This window comes from Syngnathoides biaculeatus, chromosome 8, assembly GCF_019802595.1.
Source record: "Syngnathoides biaculeatus isolate LvHL_M chromosome 8, ASM1980259v1, whole genome shotgun sequence".
In the NCBI taxonomy this organism is placed as follows: Eukaryota; Metazoa; Chordata; class Actinopteri; order Syngnathiformes; family Syngnathidae; genus Syngnathoides; species Syngnathoides biaculeatus.
The window spans coordinates 24,442,888-24,466,052 of NC_084647.1; the positions used below are offsets into that span (position 1 = coordinate 24,442,888).

The following is a 23,165-nucleotide window of genomic DNA, read 5'->3' on the forward strand; positions in this document are numbered from 1 at the left end:
GAGTGCGGCTGCTTGTCTCTATGTGCCCTGGGATTGGGTGGCAACCAGTTCAGGATGTACCCCTCCTCCTGCCGGTTGACAGCTTATATAGGCTCCAGCACTCCCCGCGACCTTATAGGGATAAGCAGCAAAGAAAATGGATGGATGTTTAATGAATGACCATTTAAAATGTCCAAATACTTATAGTCCAGGCTTGTGAGTATATTTTCGTGGATCAAATGTAGTTATTGAGACACAAGGTTGATGCTTGACTAGGTAGCATCCATTTTTGCAGGTTGTTTTTAGACGTAGTAAAGTATGTAACTGATGCTCGACAGTTAGGCAGGGAATGCTTTCCCTACATTTAGCACACATGGAGACTGACTTGATCTTTCATGATTTTGAAGCCTTGTTTTATATCACATTTTTTTCAATCATTCAGTTTTTAACAACTGCGGTGTCATATTTCAAGGACGTATTTAGGTTCACATTACAAGAACTTCAAAGTCTTTTTGGAAAAAAAAAAACGTTACGAGAAGGGTCAGAAAAGTCACTCATTTGGCAACGCTGACATTGCGTTTGTAAACGAGCAAGTTCACAGTCATATTGCTAATGAAAACGTCCCGTTTAACAACAGAAGCCGTTACAAAAATCAATTAAAAAATGTCTCTGTATCAATAATATAGAGCAATCTCTCAGATCTTGTGTATCTTTTTCACCATCGTGCTTGAAAGATTTTTCCACAAACTGATTATTAAATAGTTGTATAATCTTTTTTTTCCCATTTGTTTTTTTTTTTTTTATATGAATTTAGTGAAGCGCATTGACTGCAATTGGCTGGTGGCCAGTTCAGGGTATACCCCGCCTCTTGCCCAAAGACTGCTGGGAAGGACTCCCAGCATGCCTAGAAAACGGAAAACGGATGGATCCACAGATTGCATTGGTTTGGAGCCATCCGGGTCGAGGGAGTATGTTAATGACAAGGATCTCCCTTTGCAAAACGGAAGGATTCCTGTGGGTGTGTCTTGAGAATGCTTACAAAAGGAATTTAAGAGGCATACAAAAGTACACAAGGTGGCCGTTTGCAAACGATAGTCACACCTATGCCTAGAAATACTTTTTCGATTACACCAACAGCCGATATAAATGACACATAAACCTGTCATCTGTTTTAACTGGTTCAGAATCCGTAATATTAACGGATGATGCAGGGACAGAGCAATTGTATTGGTGTGTGGGAAAAATGTAATGCCCATATTTGATTGTACAAGGTTTCCACTCAACAGCGACAATATAATAAAATAGTAACTAACAGGACATAGAACTAATTGCGATGACTCGGGAACATTTTAAAATAGCAAATGTATTTTCTTTAATTCAATCATTATATTTTGTGGAAGTGCAGCACAGTTCTGAGGTTCCAGGTTGTATCTCTCGAGCTTTCCTGGATGGACTTTGCATTTTCTCTGAATCTCTGTGCGCTCACATGTGACCCAAATGAGGACAAGTGATATAGAAAATGGACGGGAGTGTTTCTGAATGTTCTAAACTAAGTCTTTTATTTCTTCTAACTACTGTTTAAACTAATGTATAGAGCGGAATGACTTCATGTCAATTTTTTTCCATATGAAAATTTTTAAAAACAGCCCCCCCCCCCAAAAAAAAAGGTTTGTCGGGGGTTTTTCACCCCCAGAACCCATTTGACTAGGGTAGGTAGTAGGTTTTTGTGTGTGTAATAAAACCTCAGTCTCATTTCTGATGACAACATATGCCCACTATGCAATTATGACGGTTATACTTGAAGAGGGAAATATTTTTTTTACACCCCATTACCTTTTTTCTTTCTTTACTTAAGAACCAGCACAATACTAAATATCACCATTCAAGTAATGTTGGGGGAAATGCTGTAAAAGCGGGTCTACACAATATAAACTCAGGGCTCTATGCATTATGTTGCTGACCAAGCCATTTCACCCAATACAGTATACAAGTATGTAGCTTTCCACACTCGTTACAGTTAAGATGTATAAGTTTCCTTTCCGAAATAGTCAGACGGTGAGGAATACCCCCTTCGCCTTGAGAATGATTCCAAAAAAGAAACGCATCTATTATTATCCGCCGACGAGGTAAGCTTTGACCCATTGCAGCGCGAGAGGGAATCCCTCGACGTCACCAAGGATACCAAACACAACAGTGGTGTACAAATATGGGCATGTACGTCAGCGGAACCCCAAGGCGGGACTTAAATGCCTCGGTTGTAGGCTACTCGAGGAGGATTCATTCATAAGACAAAATCTGCTTGTTTGTACCGTAATTCTGCCGTGCATCCGCCGGGTCGTGCCGCCGAACGGACTTTATGGATTTATCGGGCTTCGGATCGCAGTAGTTTGAACGCCGGGAAAAGACGGTAAAGACTCGTTCGCAACGATTTCTCCCCCGCTTGTTGGTCGCGGGCAAGTGGATTAAGGCTTCTTCATGCAACTTTTTTGGAAAGACACTAGGAGCTCCTCGCCCGGAAACAGCAAAAAGACAAGTAACGGTGAGTTTCCCGATTCGTGGGGTCACACTTTCATCCGATAATCACGCAGTAACAGTGTCACATCAGACAGAGAGTGTGCGTTTATTATCACAAAATACAGCAGTAACACTTCTGCGTGTATATATATATATTTATATGTGGACACAGAGAGAGAGAGAGAGAGAGAGAGAGAGAGAGAGAACAAAATTTCACTGAATAATTTGCAGGTGCCAAGCTCTCTCTCGGCCCCCGCGGGGAGATGTACCAAGGGTTCCCCGGCGACCCCGACAGTGGTTCCCGTGGTAGCTCGTCCCCCTCCATAGAGTCCCAGTACCTCTCCTCCGTGGACTCCTTCGGGAGCCCGCCGACCACCAGTGCTCCCCAGGTAAGTGGGAAAGAACCCACGTAAGCGTGGTTATATGTTCAATACTGTATATGTAACTATACCCGGAAATGGCTAACTCGCTAGCGTCGAGATAACACCCGTTTTTTTTTATTTTTTATATTTAAGTCATATTTCCGAGTTCGAGTGTGTACATAGTGGTTACAAATATATATTTAGAAAAAATATCTATTTCTTTACCGGCTCCAGGATTGGAAAGCGTGCTCGCTTCGGGGTGCCTGTGACACGCAGCTGCAAGTCTCGTACGTCACAGTAAAAGCCTCGCCTCCTCACCACAGATCCTCCACTCTGGCGCGCTCGCTCTCTCTCTCCCGTAATGCCTCTACGTCTCTCGCTCTCTTTCTCGGAGGCACTGACGTAAATTGCCGTTCTATTTTGGAATGTTACGTCGCGTTGTCACGGGCAACACCGGCCGGCCCGGGCTGTGATGGCGGAGGAGGAAAAAGTGGGAGGGACCTGGGCGAAGAGAGGAGGCACACGATTGGTCGAGGGGGGTGCGTTGAAAACGAAGATTAAATTTACGTAGAAAAGAAAATAAGAGTTTTACAATCGTATCATTTTGTCATTTAACGTGACCTGCTGTAGTTAAAGTCCATCTTAAATCTTATTTTATATTGTATTAGTAATATTTATGCATTTTATATTTCAATTTGAACAGTAATTTCGCTGCACGGATTACAAAAAATAACAACCAGTAAAGCATTTTTAGGATCTATTGCACACGTTTTAAAAGAGCGGATGGGGTTTGGGTAAACACGTTTAAACAAACAACAACAAAGTATCGGAGTTTTTTTTTCAAAAGTATTTATTTAGGAGCTTTAATGTTTTAAGGAGTAGTTGAGGTTTGATAGCTAATCCAAGGACAGGAATCTTTCATTACACTAGAGCAGGGGTCAGGAACCTTTTTGAAACTGAGAGCTATTTCTTGGGTACGAAGGCCTAGATACACACATGTAAAATAACAAATTTGCTCAAATTACATTTAATCTTTATGTTTCGTTAATATTTGTGAAGACACTGATCAAGTGGTGCTTATTGGCTACCTGGTGTGCGTAGGCAAATTGAGGAATCCTTACCTCAGTGTAAAGCATTGTCTTGTGATAATCATTAGCAGCATCAAACTAAAACAACAACAACGCGAGGAAGTAACGCTGGTATCTCACCAGTTCCCAATCAATTTACTAGTCACTGAAAAATACAGAAAAATAGCAAAAACAATTAAAAAAAAAACATTTTGTCTATAGTTGTTAATTTATGCTAAATGTCCTTGAATCAATTTCCTATACTGTAGCTGAAACCCATCCCATCTGACTTCACTCTGGATTGTTTGCCAGTCAATCACAGGGCACATCATTTATTCACACTCATTTCCTTACTGAGTGGGAACTGAACCCACGCTGCCTGCACGGTAGTCAGGCAAGTGAACACTTAGTTACCGTTGCCAAATGTATCAAAATAATTTAGTTATGAACGCTTTATTGAACCCGAGACGTTGAATTCACTTGTAATACTACAGTGTAGGGCAGTATGGTGGATGACTGGTTAGAGTGTCTCACACTTCTGGGGACCGCAGTTGAAATCCTGGCCCTCCATGTGTAGAGTTTTTATGTTCTCTCTATATATAAATAATTCTGCCTGTAAGATTCAAAGTTCTCCCTAATATTTCAGATTTTCTTGAATGATGTGTAATACTACCTGTTCATTTGTCATGCCCAGGAGTGTGTGTCAGCTGCAGCTGGCTTGAGCATTGTGGACAGCGGGCCAGGATCCAGCAGTGGAGGGGAGATGCCCGGCTCCTTCGTGCCGACCGTCACTGCCATCACCACCAGTCAGGACCTGCAGTGGATGGTTCAGCCAACCCTCCTCACCTCCCAGGCCTCAGGGCAAAGCAGCACCACCGGACCCTCCACCATGACCCGGCCCGTGTCAGTGGTTGACCCGTATGACATGCCGGGCCCGAGTTACTCCTCCGGGTCCGCATTCACTCCTCCAAGTTCCGACACCCCTGGCCCGGCACCGGGCCCCATCCGCCAGTCCAGAACCCGTAGCCGCCGCACCAGAGAAGAGTCTGTGAGTGAAGACGGAGATGTTGGTGTGTTAGTAAGTGTGTGTGCTTGGACGGTGTGGTTGTAGGCCCTCACATTTCACACATTCACTATCACAGGAATTTTGCTGACACCTGTTGGATTACACCATGTGCACACATTGTTTCTTAAGAGCATCTTCTCTATAAAAGGGCCTGGGAACGCTTGATCTAGTCTACCATCAATTTTAAAAACAAATCAAACCTTAGAGGAACTATCCACCCAAACATTTTCCATCCCACTTCTCCAGTTTGGGATCATGGAGATAAACCCTGTCCTAGCTAACTCAGGCAAAATATAACCTAAACCCTGGAATGGCTTCTAGTCAATCACAGGGCACATACAGTATAGAGATAGACAATCATTCTCATTATCCCCGAGTGGGAGCCAAACCCTGAACACTACCTGCACCAAAGACAGGTGATTGTACCACTACATTATTAGTCACCCTTAGAGGAACTGCTGTTAAAAAAATAAAAAAAAACACTTCAACCACCAATGCTCATATTTTCATAAAGTGAGTGTGGCCCTCACAGGTTTTTTTTTAATGGTCCTGATGGAAAAAAAGCATCTCCAGCCCAGTCCTTTGGAGCTTTGTAGAGAACCTAACATAATACACATACGTACATTACACATACAGTATGGCTACTTCTGAGTCAAAGGACCACACATTAACGCTTCCTCTCTTTCTTCCAGCTGACTCCAGAGGAGGAGGAGAAGCGACGTGTTCGTCGGGAGAGGAACAAACTGGCCGCTGCCAAATGCAGAAACCGTCGACGGGAGCTCACAGACAGGCTGCAGTCGGTAAGATTGGACGAAGCTTCAGGAATGAATGCTATGAAGACGTAACATACACAATTAACTGAGATCCAGTACAAGATTTGTTTTGAAAAGTCTGGGTCTACTGTATTGGTTAGTACAATGATGACCCTCTTGACCTTAGTGAGCATGTGGTACAAAAAAGGAGTTGATGGATTTAATAATAATTCCTCATTGTGATTATGATAATGGAAGGATCTGAGATTGAAACCCTAAACTTCAGACTTATTAGGCTGAGAAGCTAATGACCAGTGCATCATACTGCCCCTATTTCTTCCATCCATCCATTTACTTCACCGCTTATCCTCAGGAGGGTTGCGGGGAGTGCTGGAGCCTATCCCGATTGTCAACGGACAGGAGGCGGGGTAGACCCTGAACTGGTTGCCAGCCAATCACAGGGCGCATTGAGACAAACAGAGGCACTCACAATCACACCCAGGGGCAATTTAGAGTCTCCAATTAATTTTTTGGAATGTGATGAGGAAACCCATGCAGGCATGGGGAGAACATGCAAACTCCACATAGGTGGGTCCGGGATTGAACCTGGGACCTCAGAACAGTGAGGGGAATGCTTTACCAGCTGAACCACCGTGCTGCCCCCCCTATTTCTTCATATTTTTAAAATAAATTTGCTATGGCTCTCTCAAAGTACTGAAAGTCCCCCTTTAAGGCAAAAGAGCGCCTACCCCTGATAAGAACTTGTTTGTAGACATTTTTCATTTGATCAAGTTGATTGTGCAGATGTACCCAATGAGAGTTGAACAACTTCAGATAATTTGTACTTTATACTCATGTGATGATTGTCGAGTCAAGTAGTTGTCGTCATTGATAATTTTGTCAGCTCTTATCTCTCTATTGGCGTTTTTTCTTCCCAAAAAGATCGCTTACACACTTTCCCCAGCCCACCATCCTCAGTTGCACAGACCCCACTCCCTAACTTGTTCATCCAATCCCATTCAGAAACCTTCATGAGCTTGCAGACAATTGAAAACTCGTGAAACTCTAACACCATTTCATATAACACAACTGCAGGGTTGCTACTCGCTAATAGTAGTATAACGCAATGTTACAGGAGGGCTGAGGATGTATGTTTAATTTACTGATGGATCAAATGAAGATCTAGAAGTTTTTTCAGCTAGCATTAGTGGATAGAGAATTAATTGCACTTGTGTGTATTTGCGGGAAGGCTTGCATTTTTGTGCTTGAACGTACCACTGGTCTTAATTTTAATGAAATATTTAAATGCTTGAGGCATCGTTGCTAGTTTGCCGCGACGACTGAGCACCTGTTCCCAGTGAGGCATCCGTATTGTTAATGGCAGAACACATTATTAGCAATAAATGGACTTCAAGCTATCATCGTCATTGAACAGTTCTACACTGTCAACTAGTGGTTCAGTTCCAGGTATTTAATGAAGTGTTTAGTGTTTCTACAGCCCGGGTAAAGTACTAATGATGGTGCTTAATACACAACATGTTCAGTAAAACCATCAACATCCTCTCCTATCGCATTTCTCACGCTTGGCTCATTCTCTCATTGCGCACAGGAGACGGACATCCTTGAGGAAGAGAAGGCCGAGCTTGAGGCAGAGATTTCTGAGCTGCAGAAGGAAAAAGAGCGCTTGGAATTTGTCCTGGTGGCCCACCAGCCCAATTGCAAGCTCCTGTACCAGGAGCAGCCTCAACCAAGCACGGCGCAGCTCCCTACCCAGACCTTACAAGCCCCCACCTCCATTGTGGACTTGGCTGTGAAAGAAGACTCTTTCTATCTGCCTCCTGCCTACACGGGCCACCCGGCCTCCACACAGTCGCAGATTCGACCACAGCAGCAGCAACAAGTCCAACAGCCTCAGCCAGGAATGATACAGGAGGTAGAGTTTTCTTGTTCTTTCTATGGCCCAGGTGAGGCAGCGGCACCTGGCGGGCCGTGCCTCATGGCCAGCGACGGTGGTGGTGGTGGTGGTAACCATGACGATGCAGGCATTACCAGCCACAGCACTTCATACACATCTTCATTTGTGTTCACCTACCCAGAGGGAGCCTGCGGGGTCAGTGCCAACCATCGGAACAGCAGTAGCGAGCAGTCATCCGATTCCTTGAACTCGCCTTCCCTGCTGGCGCTCTGACTGACCGACCAAACTCGCGCATACCTAAACGCTCGCTGAGCACGGGGCGGACTGTCCCCGCATTGGGTTAAAGAACAAAATTAATGTGCGTTGCAAGAGAGAGATGGATTCAAATAGCAAACGTCAATCAGACACAAAAGATACAGATTATACTCGGTTTTCAGTGAGCTGCCAAAAATTGCACCGGTGCCCCCCACCTTGTTCCCTCTGAGGGTCTTTCATCCCCTCTTCCATCCCTCCCCTTCCAACCTCCGCTTTTGCCCAGTGCCCAGAGGAGAGATACTCACTGCTAATCCTTCATCCGCCCAACTGCTCCTCAGCTTCCTCATGCTTGGAAGTCTGCGATCGCTGCGTTGTTACAATTCCTCTGCAGTGGCAGCATCTGTTTCTCCTCTTTTGTCTCTTGTGTTTCTCCCCCTCTCTCTCCTTGAAGTCCTCCACACCCGAGAGCCCGAAGACCCCTCCAGCCCTTGGGACCTTGAGTGAATGGCCTGGCCCCCAACCTGACAGTCACACACCTTAACCTCTCTGTCTGGACCTGGACCGTGGTTCTGCAGGGTGTTCCTAACAAGCATACCCTTCACTGGGAGCCGCAGCTGGACAATTAGATGCACAGTTGATGCTTAAAAAGCAAAGCGGACGTCTTCAAACAAGCCATTTCGCAAAAACGATGAATACGAGACATGTTGAGTGTCTCTGGGGAGATGCTTTTGTTGTTGTGAGCCAAATGCAAATCAAGCAAAACAAAAAAAAAACAAGTAAAAGACCTTCCAGGTCATGGTTATCTGTGAGGTTTGAATCCAGGCAACTGGACTTTGTTGAAGACCTTTGATCTACAAGGCATCTGCATTTCCATATTTTTAGGTTTGGAGTCTCCTTGGTTATATTTAATGTTGTTGCAGGATGTGGCTGGTGAATGATCATCACCCATACCAACCGGTCGTTCGCTTTCCTTGTGGCAAAACAGCTTGTTCATCAATGATGAGTTCCGGCAGAATAAGACAATGTTTGGGGGGAGGAGAGTCAAGACATTGTTATAACCGGATGATGGGTGATGCCTCAAACTGTTTGCTAAAAGAATCAGTACTGAAGAAGCTTTTTGGATTTTGGGTGACACAGCAACAAACAAGAAAAAGTTCAGTTGTCTCAATTGAACCTTTGTGATGCAGGTAAAATATCCTTCTCTTACCAAGTGTGCACACGCCATCCCTGTTGGTTAAAAGCATCACCAAGCTGCCATGGCTATTGAGCATTGTGCTTTTATTTTTTTTCTGTCCGCCTGTTTGCCTTACTGGGAGATGCAGACAACCTCCAAACATCGGGCGTGCATACGAATGCAGTTGGCCTGTTTATTTCTTTCTTGAGGGAGGTTGTCGCAGTGGCTGCCTCGGAAACAAAAAAAATAAAAAAAGAGAGAGCCCCCGGGCCGACGTTGTGGCGCTAACGTCTTCTCTTTGCGTGTGAATTTGTGCCATTTGTTTTTCCTTTTATGTTCCAGTGACATTTATTACATATTTTAATGTCTTTTTAATGTACAGTATTTGATTGTTCTGCTTTTTATTGTACAACTGCAACCCTGGCCCACCCCCAACTCTTACTGTTGTTGTTGTTGCATCGTAACTATATATATATATATATATTTTCCCCATTGTGTTTTCATGTTGCAACTTGGAGGCATGTTGTGGACTTTTTTGTCAAAAGTTAAAAAAAAAAAAAGAATGTTGTTCAAGTCCACATGCCCATTTGCTATGATTGTCAAATATGAATGTGTTGCAGCTCTAAAGGTGATATTTTTGTTAATGAAGAAATTTGAACGATGTAACTGAGGTTTAGTTTTAAAATAGATATTTTTCTAAGAGAGAAGAAAATATAAAGATATATACGACAGATTTTAAAAGATGGCCCTGTCCCTTAACATGAAGCACGATGTCACTGCCTCTCACCATGTGTATTTATGTTTTATAAATCGTATAAAGCACGAAATATGGCAAACTCAATGTATGTGTGTAACTATGCCTATGTTACAAGGTTGTGGGGATGCCTTTTGTTTTGTCTGATATTTATCTGTGAGGTCTGACCCAAAGCTACTGACACCGCCACTTCAACTACAAAATGGAAATTAAAAAAAAAAAAAAGTACAGTTGACTGAAATCACTGTTGCATTTACACAATGTTATCTACAATTCTTGCATATATGGCCTACAATAAACAAACTATATTGTTCAATAATGAACTGAAATGTAGAGTTGAAGGACAAATATATAAAAGTTTACAAAAAGAGGTTTTATTTTGAATAAATAAAAACAAATACCATCCAAATAATAGCAAAATGCTTGTATCGTTTTCTGTTTCTGTGGCTCCTGGTGCTCAGAGAATGGGTGGACCTCACTTTTTGGACAGCTGATTAAGGAACTATTTCGAGATGCCTTTTTTTTTTCTTCTCCAAAATGCAAATGTGATGAGAATATGTTCCGGTTTGTCAGAATAGGGATAAAACATATTCACGAGTTCTCATGTACATAGTTTTTTTTCCCTTCTTTGTGGTGCTGCTTCACAATCATGACGGGAAACAAAGGCAGTTTCATGACGTACAGCACCACCGTTTACATTGACTCCAGAATTAATGGACAGAGTAGTGAATTCCATGCAGCTAAATCTCTGGAAATATATGAATCACCTTTGTCATTCCATCGTGATGGTAATCATTGTTGATAGTTGATAATATTCAATGCAACGTTGAATGTGTGAATGACACCTCAGAGGCCCTTGCACTGAACACACATCCATTCTTTTCTTCCCTGTCTGGATTTCTTTTGATGAATATGACACAATCAACCTTGCTCGTACTGTATAACGGCTGTGATAGCATCAACTGAACAAGAGTCGCTTCTATTTTTCTATGATCAGGTGAATGTTTGCAATGTGTTTGCATTATTCCGCACAAACCACATATCCGCTCAGCCATCTTTTCTTTGGTATGAAATGCAATACTTGAGATGCTCTTGGATGAACATAATGTAGCAAATATTAGTCAGGGGTTATAAACTGACTGCTACTATACTGTATGTCCAGTGTGATGATGTATTGCTATAAAAAAAAAAAAAAACTTGGTTCCAATATCCTCACAAACGTACTGCAACATTTATTTTTCATGGAAAATGTTATGATCTTTCATTTTCATTTCCCTTAGGTTACACATGTGTATCAGTGTTTCATCTTTTTTTGCCATATAATCACAATGTATTTTTTAAAATAATTTTTGCTGCAAACTTTATGATTGTCACGTAACATAACGAGACATACACAGTACATTGAGGTTACACCAGTGAAAGAGCCAAAGATATCTTGTTGGATATGTGACAACTTATATTATTGTACTTATATTTACAGATAGAGTACATATTGACAACAGGGTGCTATAATATTATTCTCTGCATATATAATGTCAGATATTTTTTTGACATTTATACTTTATTTTTGTAATCTTAACATCAGGTTTATACCTGAATGGGAACAAAGTATGTGACAAATCTATTCACCTTCTGCTGTCTAAGCATCTCTATATATAAAGAAAAAAAAATGAAAAAAAAAAAATCAATAAACTTAATGTCCACACAACACTATCTCAGATCCTTAACTGAATTAAGTGATGTGAATTTTCCTGTGGATCAACAAAGTATCAACCTAACCGTCTATGATTGCTTAAACCAAATGCATTTAACTTGTAAAGGAAGTACAGTAATAAACACTACGTATATCATTCAGATGCATGTCTCTCGCTTTTAAATGAGAGTTATCGTACACTTTCTCTGTCTTTGTGTATTTACCAATATTTCAAAAATTGTAACAAACTGAAAGCATGTGTAAATTGGAAAATGTCAGCTACTGTAAATCTTGAATCCAATTGACCAGTAAATAAATATACATATTTAATTAGGAGTTTTGACCTTTTTTGTGTGTGTGGATTGTTGATGTCCATGGGTGAAGTATGACAGATGGGTGGTTGTATTTCCATTCTGTGCGCTCCAGTTGACTGGCGACCAATCATGGGTGAACCCAGAATTCTCGTCTAAAGTTCCCAAACGTAATGGAAAACAGGCAGAAGTTATTTTGTCTTTATGTGCCCTTAGATTACTGCCGACCCATCCTCAGTGTATCGTGTCTCTTGACTGAAGTCCGCTGTGGTGGGCTCCAGCTGTATGCGCTTAAATTTATTTGGATATAAATTTGGTTGAAATTGCACCAAGGTGCGTTTGTGAGTGCGACTGTTGTCCGTCTCCATGTGCCCTACGATTGGCAGGCAACCAGTTCAGGGTGTACCCTGCCTCCTGCCCCTTGACAGCTAGGATAGGCTCCAGCACTCCCACGACCCATGTGAGGATAAGCGGCTAAGAAAATGGATGGATGTATAATAATAATACCTGAAAATATGCTGTTACATGACATACAATATTACATAACATTTCTGCCTGCCCCCTCAAATACGCATGCTTTGAACCGGCCCTGGTGGAGAACCTGAAACAATAAAGCTTGTTTTTGACATTTTACTCTTTCAAAATGTACTTATTAAGTACGGCATCAGTTATTCTGCCAAAAAGTATTATTATTTTTATTGGTAGTAGTACTACTACTATTAGTACTACGACTTTTTCGGAAGTGACTTCAAACAGATGGGAAATGTTGATTATTTTTGCAAGAATTAATCCATCCATCTATTTTCTGTGCCACTTATCCTCACTAGGGCGAGGCCCTGTAGCTCAGTGGTTAGAGCACTGGTTTGATAAACCAGGGGTTGTGGGTTCGTATCCCACTGGGGCCTCCACTCCCTGAGAAGGGTTGCGTCAGGAAGGGCATCCGGCGTAAAAATTGTGCCAAACATATGTGCGTTCATCTGAGATGACACGCTGTGGCGACCCCGAAAGGGACAAGCCGAAAGAAACTTACTTACTTATCCTCACTAGGGTCACGGGGAGTGCTGAAGCCTATCCCAGCTGTCAACAGGTAGGAGGCAGGGTACACTCTGAACTAGTTGCCAGCCAATTACAGGGCACGTAATAATAATAATAATAATAAGAAGAAGATGTGACATAAAACAAATGAAAAATGCAGTGTTGATCATTTATGCAAGAATTAACACCTTTTATGTGAAATGTCATAGGCGGCACGGATGAATTAACATAGTCAAATGATATTGTGGGCAGGGCGGGCTCTCCTGGCCAGCCCAAGCCACGCTCGCCCATGTTTGCGAGCCAGCATCAGAACCAAGGGCGAGTTTTCAAAATTGTAGTTGAACTATAGTATCTGAGGAGGGCAGCCAAACACCATTGAGCGGTCACGCTGCAGGAATTACCAAAGAAGAAGAAAACGTCACTGGACATTACAGCAAATATGGCGTCCGTGACAACAGGTGAGAGACAAAAAAGGCCCGGCTTTGAAATCTTAACTCATCATTTGACGCCGCATAATGTCGTTTCCCCGCCGTGCATGGCTGCGTCACCATCATCGTCTTAACACAATGACAACAGTTTGCCCGTATTCGTCCGCATAATGTTGCGAATGACTATTTGCGGCTTTCCATTCGTGCCGCCCCTTAGCTAATGCTAGCCCACGATACGAAATGGTTCTTTCATTACCAGGCCACTTAGATGAATAACCCGTGTTTATTGGTGACATGTGGTTGAGGGGTCACAACGCGTCGATTCCAGGGCTTAGTGCCGTTTTACCGTTATTTTGCCGTGTCTTCCTAACCTTCAGAAATCACATCTGTATCCGAATAAATGGCCATTTCAAATTAAAGCTTTCACGCCTCATATTTATTAACGTTGATGACTCTCTAAACCAGTGTCTCAACGATGTGTAACTCACATTGTGTTGGACATGTACCGATGAGCCATTGTTGTGGCAGCTGCCGCCGTCACTTTGCACCAGCCAGAGAGTTTATAAATAACTTCCAGCTGCTTGGGGTCATCACGCGTTTCTCTTAACTTGTCTCCCTCTGGCCTGTTTGTGTCTCTGCTCTGCAATGTTTCCTCTGATTGAACCAATGAGAGCAAATTATTTAGTGTTGTACATGCTGACCATGTCAAAATTATTGGTTTTAGTTTTGATACTGTAATGGTACTTGTGTTCAGTCCAGGGAGTACCCCACCTCTCGCCCAAAGTCAGCTAGGATAGGCTTAAAGCTTACTCCCCAACCCTAATTAGGACAAGTAGAAAATGGATGGAAGCTAGGTTGCTAACATGTTTTTTTTTCTCCTCTTAAGCCACTTCAGAGTGGATCCAGTTTTTCAAGGATGCTGGCATCCCAGCTGGCTTGGCGGTCACCTATGCAGTCTCCTTTGTGGACAACAGGTAGCGCACAGTATGCATTCGACAAGCTGGTCTTATTTTTCCTCATTATGTTGTCACTATCAGATATTTTTATAATCAACTATATTGCAGACTGAGTAGTTTTGCTTTCATCTAAAAATTTATACAATTCTGTTCTTGCCTGGCTTTAGTTTAATCAAGATAATGAAGTTGATGTTAAACATGCTGTTTGTTAAATTTCTGGTCGCCGCAGAATTCAGAAGAACATGCTGATGGACCTGAGCAAAGACATCATGATGGACCTCGGTATCACAGTTGTTGGTGACATAATTGCCATTCTCAAGCACGCCAAGATCGTCCACAGGCAGGTCAGATCCCACCATGGACATGTTGGAATTTTGAGACTGGGTTTTATCAGAATCAGTCTTTATTCACCAAGTATGTCAGAAACATACAAGGAATTTGTCTCGGATAGTTGGAGCTGCTTCAATACGGCATACGTGATAATAGACAGTCAATTGAGACATAAAGACATTGTATTAACAGTTATGGAGGAATAAGGGCTGCTAGTAATCTGGCAATGATAATTATTATTATTGTTTTTTTTTTTCGTTTTTTTTTACAGTTGTGCAAAGGGGTGCGGAGTCCTCTAGCATTTAAAGCAGAGTCCTGAATAGAGCAACAGTCCATTGCAATGACTTGTGCAAAGGGTCCCAGGACTTGATAGAATGTATGTTTCGAGTGACTAGTCGTGTAATAATCTTGGACAATGTCGATTGTGCAACTGTTGCAGATATTCCTCAATTAATTTTGCAAATGGAGCAGATGCTACTCAGGTCCGAGAGGGTAGTTTTGATCAATAACAGAAGTGCAGATGGTGCAGTGTGGTGAGACTACCACAGTGAGTGGATGAGTAATGTATGGTATATACAGTGTACCCTTGCCCATTCACAGTTCACTGTTCACAGCCCCACATATTTGCGGACTTTGTGCTCCCTAGCTTTTTTTTTTTTTTTAATTTACTGGATTTTCATGATTGTATGGGTCCTTAGTGCATGGTGTTTAAAGTGCACGTTTTGTCAATTACTTCTCGAGTCGTTCTTTTATTTGCTAGTTATGCTATTCTGTTTGCTGTTATACTGTCAGTGTAAACAGTCTCTAAAAACCTGCCTACACAGGCAGTGTGTGGGACAATTTAAGCTTTTTCTGCTTACAGTTGTTAAAAGCAATTATTATTCTGTCAATTGTGCACCTAAGGCATTCTGTCCATTTTAGAGAAAATGTAAGACAGGGGTGCTCAATGCGTCGATCGCGAGGCAGTTTTGATCGATTGCGACGGCGTGCCGAGAAAAAAAAAAAGACAGCCGTATTTTCCTGATCTTTAGCGCATGAGCTAACAACGACACTTAGTACAGGAACACACGCTAGTCAGCAAGTTCCCCCATATTTTAAGCCCTCGCTAAAGAAATCTTATCAAAGAAGAAGACAAAAACGTGTCACTTTCATTCGGAATGAGAGGGAGACTTTTTTTTCCACTATGTCATTTTCGAAGTGCGCTTGCCACATCTGTCTGTGTAGTGAAATGTCTAGCAGCATTTTCGAACTGTTTATGGAGAATAGAACACCGGCATTCTTCCAAAAAGCAAGTTGAGAATGAGAAAAGTGAATGGACTAAAATCCCAAGTGGCCGCACAGCAGTCACTTTTCACACATCAAAGTTCAAGAGCGAAAGCCACCACTGAAGCGTCGTTCCGGGTTTGTCACATCATCGTTAATATCAAGAAGTCCTTCCAAGACGGAGAGATGGTAAAAGAGCCATAGCTGACTCGTTTCGATCTTCTAAAAATAAGGCGGGAATATTATCTTCAATAAAATCTCTGCAGCTGTAAAGGAGTACAGTTCCACGGCACTGTGAAGCCTTGCCTGAGAACTTAAGCCAGCAAATGTGGAAGGATATCCGAGATTGTGAGTGTGTCTCACAGCAGTTGGACGAATTCACTGATGTGAGTGGCACAGCCCAGGTGTGCGTTTTCATTTGTATGGTGTTTAGTGAGCATCAACGTGAACTCAGTTACAAAAAAATGTTTATAGTTAATTATGTTGTGTTGTGCAATATTGACTCCTTCGGTTATGCAAGGTACACAAACATACATTTACACATAAAGAATCCTCAATATACTTTAAAATATGGTACATATCATACATAAGTATATTCATACTGCATTTATTATTATTGGATTTTCTTTAGTTCCGCTCCTTGCACCCCCGTGAATAATCAGGGAACAGTAATAATGATTGGCCTGGCAGAATCTGCCATCAAAGTAAAGACAAAAATTATCATGTTGTTGAATTTTAAGTTTGCTGTTTCGGACGTTAATTGCGAGGGGGAAGAAGCTTTTGGAATGCCTGCTAGTTTTGGGGCATTGTTCAGTAGCGTCTACTTGAGGGATGAAGGTGTTGGAAGAGTTGGTGACCAAGGTGTGGAGGGTCTGAGAGAATTTTGTTTACTCTTGTCTTAGTGCATTGAGGCACAGACATTTGTGTAGAGAGAGAAGAGCAGAGGTGAGAGGACACAACCTTTGGGTGCCTCGGTGTTAATGGTGGGTGTGGGGGTGTTCTCCATCCTCACCATTTGTGCCCTGCCCATTAGGAAGTTGTAAATACACAGGCAGATGGCAGGTGAGGTGCTAAATTGGAGAAGCTGAGAGGAGAGGAGAGGAGAGGAGTTCAGGGGTGATGTGTTGAATGCAGAGCTGAAGTTCAGGACCCTCGCGTAGGTCCCTACATTGTCGAGGTGTTACAGGGTGAAGTATAGTTCCATGTCCACTGCATCATTAACTGACCTGTTTGCTTGGTAGGTAAACTGCAATGAGTCCAGTAGTGGACCTGTGACGCTCTTGAGGTGGTCCAGCACAAGGTGTTTGAAGGACTTCATGACTACAGCCTTCATGGCAACAGGCCTGCAGTCATTCAGACCAGAGATTGCAGGTTTTTTGGGGACTGAGATGATGGGGAGCGTTTGAAGCAGGATGATAGTTCACACAGTTCCAAACGTTTTCTCAAGATCTTTGTGAAGACTGGAGCAAATCGGTCCACACAGACTTTGAGGCAGAATGGGGACACAAGGTCTGGGCCTGGCGCTTTGTTTGTCTTTTGTTGTTTGAAGATCCGCCTCACGTCTTGTTCATGGATGGTCAACGTATTGACTCTTCAATTGGTAAAACCCACTCTGTGGCAGATAGTATTTCCGCTGATACTGTATGCATGATGTGAACCACTATGGTTTATGATTGGTCTTTTGCAATTGCCCTAAAGTTGACTGCATTGGACAAAAGTAAACACCTATTCTTAGCTAGCCTTAGTGTGATGCCTTGGATACGGTTGCTGTGGTATTGTACTCAACACAGTCTAAACTTTGCTGCAGGTGCCCTCAAATATCCACATGCGCCAGACACAGGAAATCCAGTTTCCCGTGATACGATTTTGAAATGGAAAGCAATTGCTGTTGTGCAGTGGAAAATTGACATTATTGGAGGACTATAGTATGTGTCTAGGAGTTAGTCTATAATTAACTTTCTAGATTTGGTGGGAATAATGTTGACGTTGTAGAGGGGGAAAAAACACGGAGTTGCTGGAACTTAAACCACTTAATTCTGAGTGTAACACAGCATATATTTTGCACCAACTTCCCCATTTAGGACATGTGCAAACTGGCCACAGAAGCCATCTCCTCAGGACAGACAAGTGTGAAAGCAGAGCTCAGAAGAACTGCCAACTCTCGTAAGTACCACGCAGCCTTAGCAATTACACGTCTCCATCATGAAAAATAATCAGAAGTTATTTTTTTCCCCCCTGGTGGATGATTCAAAGTCATCTGTGAAACTAGTCAGTTTTATTTTGCTCATCTTCAATTTGTGTGAAGGAAAAAAAAAATCCACGACCAGTAATGTTAGTTAAAAAAAATGGGACGATTGCTGAAAAAGACAACACGTAATACTGGGATCAGACTACAAGACAAATTTACTCTTTCACGATGTCAGACTACTGCAATAAAATCTTGTATTCCAATACCACCCTATCCTATTTTCTATGATCCTTAGGCTCTATTTTGTCAACTGAAACACGATCGGATACACTCGTTACTGTGGGAATGACTACACGAGTGGATCGCACGGATTGTTTTATAAGAAGAAAATTTGGGGGGGTTATATCTTGGTGGTCACCGGTTCTCAGTACAGGGAAGGAGGTTCATGTAAGGCTTGCTTGAGGTATGTTCACGTACTTTTAATAATTTACGGCTTGCAAGCAGGCAACAAAACATTGCATAGCCTAGTAAGCTAGAGCTAGTGGTTGTGTGTAACCATGCTACCGATCTGTTGAATACATGATATGGCCAGAGCAGTCATTTCATTCCTTTATGGAGGTAAGACATACCTTATATTTAAAAAATCTCACAGCACACCAACAAGCAAAATTGTCACAAAAAAGTAGATAGATTAATTGCTGTATGTACTGACAGGCATATCATAGAAGAGGCAGTGTGACGGTGTAAAAAACAAAAAACAAAACACAGACTATCATCCACCTCGTCGCTTGATTCAGGTGTGGCCAATACCTCGAGCGCATGCACATAAAGGCGCGTTCCAGCAAGCCGGCCTCCTATTTACGGCAGTCCCGTGTTGTGTGCCCCCCCCAACAATACGTCACGATTGCCAACAGGAATCTTTGTTCCTATGTATCGCTAGCTTTTTGCCTCTAACGCCGATTATGTTGAACTAAACTTTCAGCATCTTCAATGTTTCATGTTTATTCCTTGACAGGCCAGTGCATTTAACTTTTCTTCAGATAAAGTTCATCAGATCAAGAATTTTCATTGGTGAAAAATTTTAGTTACCTTTTTATATCATGTTCTACTAATATCTGTTGAAATTGGAAATTATCATTTGAGTTTGCCATTTTTGTATTTTATTTATGTATTTGTTTATTTTGTTTTTAATTTACAGTTATGTTATAGTAATCCAGTAAGTTATTTTAAGGTCTTAAGATTCATCCCAAATCACACTCGCAACTTTATCTGCGAGCATGACTGACCACACCCATACATTTTTCAAACATGAGTGACATTTGTTACATTGAGCCACGAAAATGCTGTCATCCCTCAGCAGCCACTCGAATGATAGCCAATGCTTTGAGCCATGACTCCCCACCTGCCACTCCAGTGCTTCGCCCCGACAACCGCCTATCTGTCACAGTATCCAATGTGCAAGGAAGCAAGGGTAACAAAGCAGGTAAAACAACCTGTTCACTATTTGTAGCGTTTTTTTCTCTCTTCCATAATTACATTTTCTGACCGCCTGCCACCTTTTTTCTTTCTTTCGGCAGTTGTCAATCAGCCAGAAGATGAAGGGAACATGTCGTCAGCCGCGAAGCACCGGCGTGTAACAGCGGAGATGGAAGGCAAGTACATCATCAACATGCCCAAAGGCACCACGGCACGCACACGCCGCATCCTGGCCCAGCAGGGCAAGAAAGGTAGGCCTGAACCAGTGGGCTGGGTGCCTCGCTGCGTGATTCTGGCTAATCGACTAATCAATACTAAAAAAAAAAAAAATCTCAAACTCCAGTTAGAAGGCATCATAGAATATGGGTTGCTTGGCCTTCATTTTACTCCTCTTATTGATATTCCACACTTAATTAACAAACTGCTTGCACTTTTTGGGATTTCTTTTACATTAAGAGCAGCAAGCTCTCTTTTTACGTAATGACTCTCTACACTAGGCAAACATCCTAGTTAGATCCCCTGCACTATCAAATGATATCCAATGCAAGATTCATATGCTCTGATGTGTGTGTGAACAACCACTACCTGAAGACAGTTCTAGTAGAGACGTCACAGAGCATCACCAGGGATGAAGTCCAGTGTCTGATGTCTATGCATTCCAGACTATAGGCTGTAATTAGCATCTAAACATGCTGACCTACAATTTAAACAAATCCTAATGAAACCTTAAAAGCCATCTCTTATCTGAAAGGCTTGTGACACATTACACATCCTGAGATGGTGACTAAACATTTACCGTAAGGTCCGGCCTACAAAGCGCACCTGATGATAAGCCTCACCCAGCACATTTGTAAAGGAAATACCATTTGGTACATACATAAGCCACACCTGTGTAAAAGCCGCAAGTGCCCACATTGAAACATGAGATATTTACAAAAAGACTGTACACAGAAAGAGTTTACAAAGTTTTAATATCTAATCTTAGCTTAACATAGCAACAACAAGGTAGCACAAACAGGGCTGGTAAAAAAAAAAAAAAAAACATACCTAAATCACTGTGACACAGCAGTAACACAGCAGCAACACGCTAGCGTGGCGCTAACACTAGCGTGGCGCTAACACTACCGTGGCGCAAACAGGGCTGGTTAAAAAAAATATATATATACCCACACGCACACCGGTAATAATCACTGAGACACAGCAGCAACACCCTAGCACAGTGCTAACAGGGTCAATTAAAAAAAAAAAAAAAACATACCAGTAAAAGTCACTTCCTTGGCACATATATTCCACCAGTCTCACTCTTACCTTTTTCACTCGAGTACCCCCTTGCGGCCACATCACCGCATAAGCCGCACGGTTGAAAGCATGTGGAAAAAAAAGTTGCAGCTTATAGGCCGGAAATTACGGTTATTGTTTTTCACGTTACCACTGAATCATCAAATGACATGTTAAAGTGTCAAATGTTTTTATTTTCTCTCCTTGTGACCCAGGCTTGAAGCGCACGTCAGTGTTTGCGAGACTTGGAGCCGAATCAAAGGCTGACCCAACAGTCAACACAAACAAGGTGAGGACAATAAATCTATCCTCTTAGATAGTTAAGAGACTGTAGAGTGCACAAAAGGCCAACAGTCACATTGGATTGTGAAAGCTAAAAGAGATTGGCCTTAAAACGAAAGAATCAGCTGGTGAAAAACTTGGTGGGACATGAGGCCTCTGAGAAGGCTGCCTGGCACACAATGCAGCAAGTCCAAGAACTTCAGTCCGCAGCCCCAGATGGACAGATGGAAGAATGACTATGGGAAGAGAGAGTGCACGCAACAGAGTGCCCACATTTGTTTGAGGAGGATGACCAAACAGCAGCAGCCTAATGTAAGAGAATGACTTCTTGATTTGCTTTCCACACTCGTTGTGTTGCCAGCCCACCGGCGTCTTCAGCCGTCTGGACCGAGCAGACGAAGTGGGGGCGGAGCTGAGGTCGGGAAAGATGGCGACGACCGGGCAGGAGGAAGACAGCGACGGCGAAGGCTCCGTCCTCCAGTACGCCGGCGTCCTCAAAAAGTCGCTACCCCCGCTGAGGAGGGAGCCCCCCAAAAAGCCGGGCCCCACTACTCTGCGGCGCCTGGGTGGCAAATTCAAACGTTCCATGCCTGACGCACCCACTCCTTCTTCTTCCTCTTCCTCCAATGGTGTCCCCCCCGCTAAAGTCAGCGTGCTTCAGAGACTGGGTAAGCTCCAGCGTGCTGCTTCCTCTACAGTGTCCCCCCCACCCGCTGATACCCAAGACAATAAGGTGACAAGCACTCGGCCCAGGGCCAAGCAGAAAGTAAGCGTGGCGAGCTGCAAAGTCAGCAGCAGCACAGGAGCTGGCGCTGGAGCAGCCGACTGTGCAGGCGCCCAGATGGACTGCAAGGCTGTCAGTGTTTTTAAGAGGCTGGGGAGCAAAAACAAGTAACTCACATCGCCGCAAGGACTAGGAATTGATTTAAAAAAGAAAGAAAGAAAGACACTAACACAAACACTTTTTTTTTTGTTTTTAATTTTGCTGCCACTGAAAACCTAATGTTCCCCATTTTTACCACCAGTTTCATTGCTTGAGCAAAGATATTGCGATATTTAATTTTTAAGACTCCAGTATTTAAGAATATTAAAAAAAAACAGATTCCAAGGCATGAGCATGACATAGACTGAACTGTTAGTATAGTTTTATTACTTTACATTTAAAGGATGATGCTGCCCAAACTTCTTGTTAGAAATATTAAAGTCTGTGACGGGTTAGCAGGTTTACCCCTTTCTTTTGACACAGTGATCAAAACCTATTTTGGGTCACGTAAAGGTCAAGCCATAGGAAAACATTTGAACGTGTTGTCACTGCAACATTAACTCCTGCACTATGTAGAAACATTTCTGATGTCACTGAATGTCCTGGTGGACCTTTTTTTACACCACACCTCAAAAGGCAGCGCGTGAGTTGTTGAGTATTACAAAAAAATAAAATAAAATCAGATTGCAATGTATAGAGTTAGTAGGACTTCATGTCACACCGCACAGAACATGTGCTACATATTTTTTCTATGTTTTAAAAAATATGTATATTTACAATATATATAAATTAAAAAAACTGGGTCTGACTGTGAGTCCGGCAAGTGCCCCCCCCCCCCTTTAATGTTATACCACCTGTCTTTTTAGACTTCGCACTTGAACTTTAGCATTGTACGTATTTATGGTTTTACAACTTTTAATGTCTCCAGAAACTAAGTGAAAGTTGAAAAGAAACAAAGGTGCATTTTGTAAAATTAAAACAAAGGGTCCATATATATTGCTGTCTTTTTATTTTGTGTATATATATTTTTTTTAACATCTTAACTAATTTAAAAAAAAAAAAACAACTCAGTCTCACTCATCTGTACAGGCACAGGATATCCATCCATCCATCCACTTTCTTTGCCGCTAATCCTCCCGAGGGTCACGTGGAGCGCTGGAGCCTATCGCAGCTGTCAACAGGCAGGAGCCGGGGTACACCCTGCCCTGGTTGCCAGGCGATCGCAGGGCACATACAGACGAACAATCATTCACACAATCACACCTAGGGGCAATTTAGAATCTCCAATTATTGCATGTTTTGGGGATGTGGGAGGAAATCGAAG

At 42.5% G+C, this 23,165-nt stretch overlaps 2 protein-coding genes across 9 annotated transcripts; both read left to right on the top strand.

Moving 5' to 3' along the window:
• Window positions 1-2,226: 2,226 nt before the first annotated feature.
• Window positions 2,227-11,687, top strand: fosb (FBJ murine osteosarcoma viral oncogene homolog B). Of its 4 annotated transcripts, none has more exons than XM_061826714.1 (6): window positions 2,227-2,518; window positions 2,725-2,882; window positions 4,617-5,000; window positions 5,681-5,788; window positions 7,350-7,673; window positions 7,837-11,687. In XM_061826714.1, the coding sequence occupies exons 1-6, from the start codon at window positions 2,455-2,457 to the stop codon at window positions 7,900-7,902; spliced, it is 1,104 nt and encodes a 367-aa protein (XP_061682698.1). In that variant the 5' UTR covers window positions 2,227-2,454; the 3' UTR covers window positions 7,903-11,687. The 4 variants fall into 4 exon arrangements, with proteins under 4 accessions (XP_061682698.1, XP_061682697.1, XP_061682695.1 ...); XM_061826713.1 differs by having other exon boundaries at window positions 2,227-2,386; window positions 2,474-2,518; window positions 7,350-11,687; XM_061826711.1 differs by having other exon boundaries at window positions 7,350-11,687.
• A 1,487-nt stretch (window positions 11,688-13,174) lies between these two features.
• c8h19orf47 (chromosome 8 C19orf47 homolog) lies at window positions 13,175-22,223 on the top strand. 5 transcript variants are annotated; one of them, XM_061827682.1, is made up of 8 exons: window positions 13,175-13,335; window positions 14,192-14,279; window positions 14,491-14,605; window positions 17,936-18,017; window positions 19,403-19,525; window positions 19,620-19,769; window positions 21,012-21,085; window positions 21,440-22,223. In XM_061827682.1, exons 1-8 carry the CDS (start codon window positions 13,317-13,319, stop codon window positions 21,971-21,973), a joined length of 1,185 nt encoding a protein of 394 aa, XP_061683666.1. In that variant the 5' UTR covers window positions 13,175-13,316; the 3' UTR covers window positions 21,974-22,223. The 5 variants fall into 5 exon arrangements, with proteins under 5 accessions (XP_061683666.1, XP_061683665.1, XP_061683667.1 ...); XM_061827681.1 differs by having other exon boundaries at window positions 13,176-13,335; window positions 19,400-19,525; XM_061827683.1 differs by having other exon boundaries at window positions 13,176-13,335; window positions 19,400-19,525; window positions 19,620-19,694.
• The last annotated feature ends 942 nt before the right edge of the window (window positions 22,224-23,165 follow it).

Excerpts from the sequence above, each read along its gene's own strand:
- fosb (XM_061826711.1), top strand. The coding sequence starts at position 2,455 with ATGCAACTTTTTTGGAAAGACACTAGGAGCTCCTCGCCCGGAAACAGC. Across the intron at positions 2,883-4,616 it reads CGACCACCAGTGCTCCCCAG|GAGTGTGTGTCAGCTGCAGC; the intron begins GTAAGTGGGAAA and ends TGTCATGCCCAG. Across the intron at positions 5,789-7,349 it reads TCACAGACAGGCTGCAGTCG|GAGACGGACATCCTTGAGGA; the intron begins GTAAGATTGGAC and ends CATTGCGCACAG.
- c8h19orf47 (XM_061827681.1), top strand. Across the intron at positions 14,606-17,935 it reads CCAAGATCGTCCACAGGCAG|GACATGTGCAAACTGGCCAC; the intron begins GTCAGATCCCAC and ends TTCCCCATTTAG. Across the intron at positions 19,770-21,011 it reads GGCCCAGCAGGGCAAGAAAG|GCTTGAAGCGCACGTCAGTG; the intron begins GTAGGCCTGAAC and ends CTTGTGACCCAG.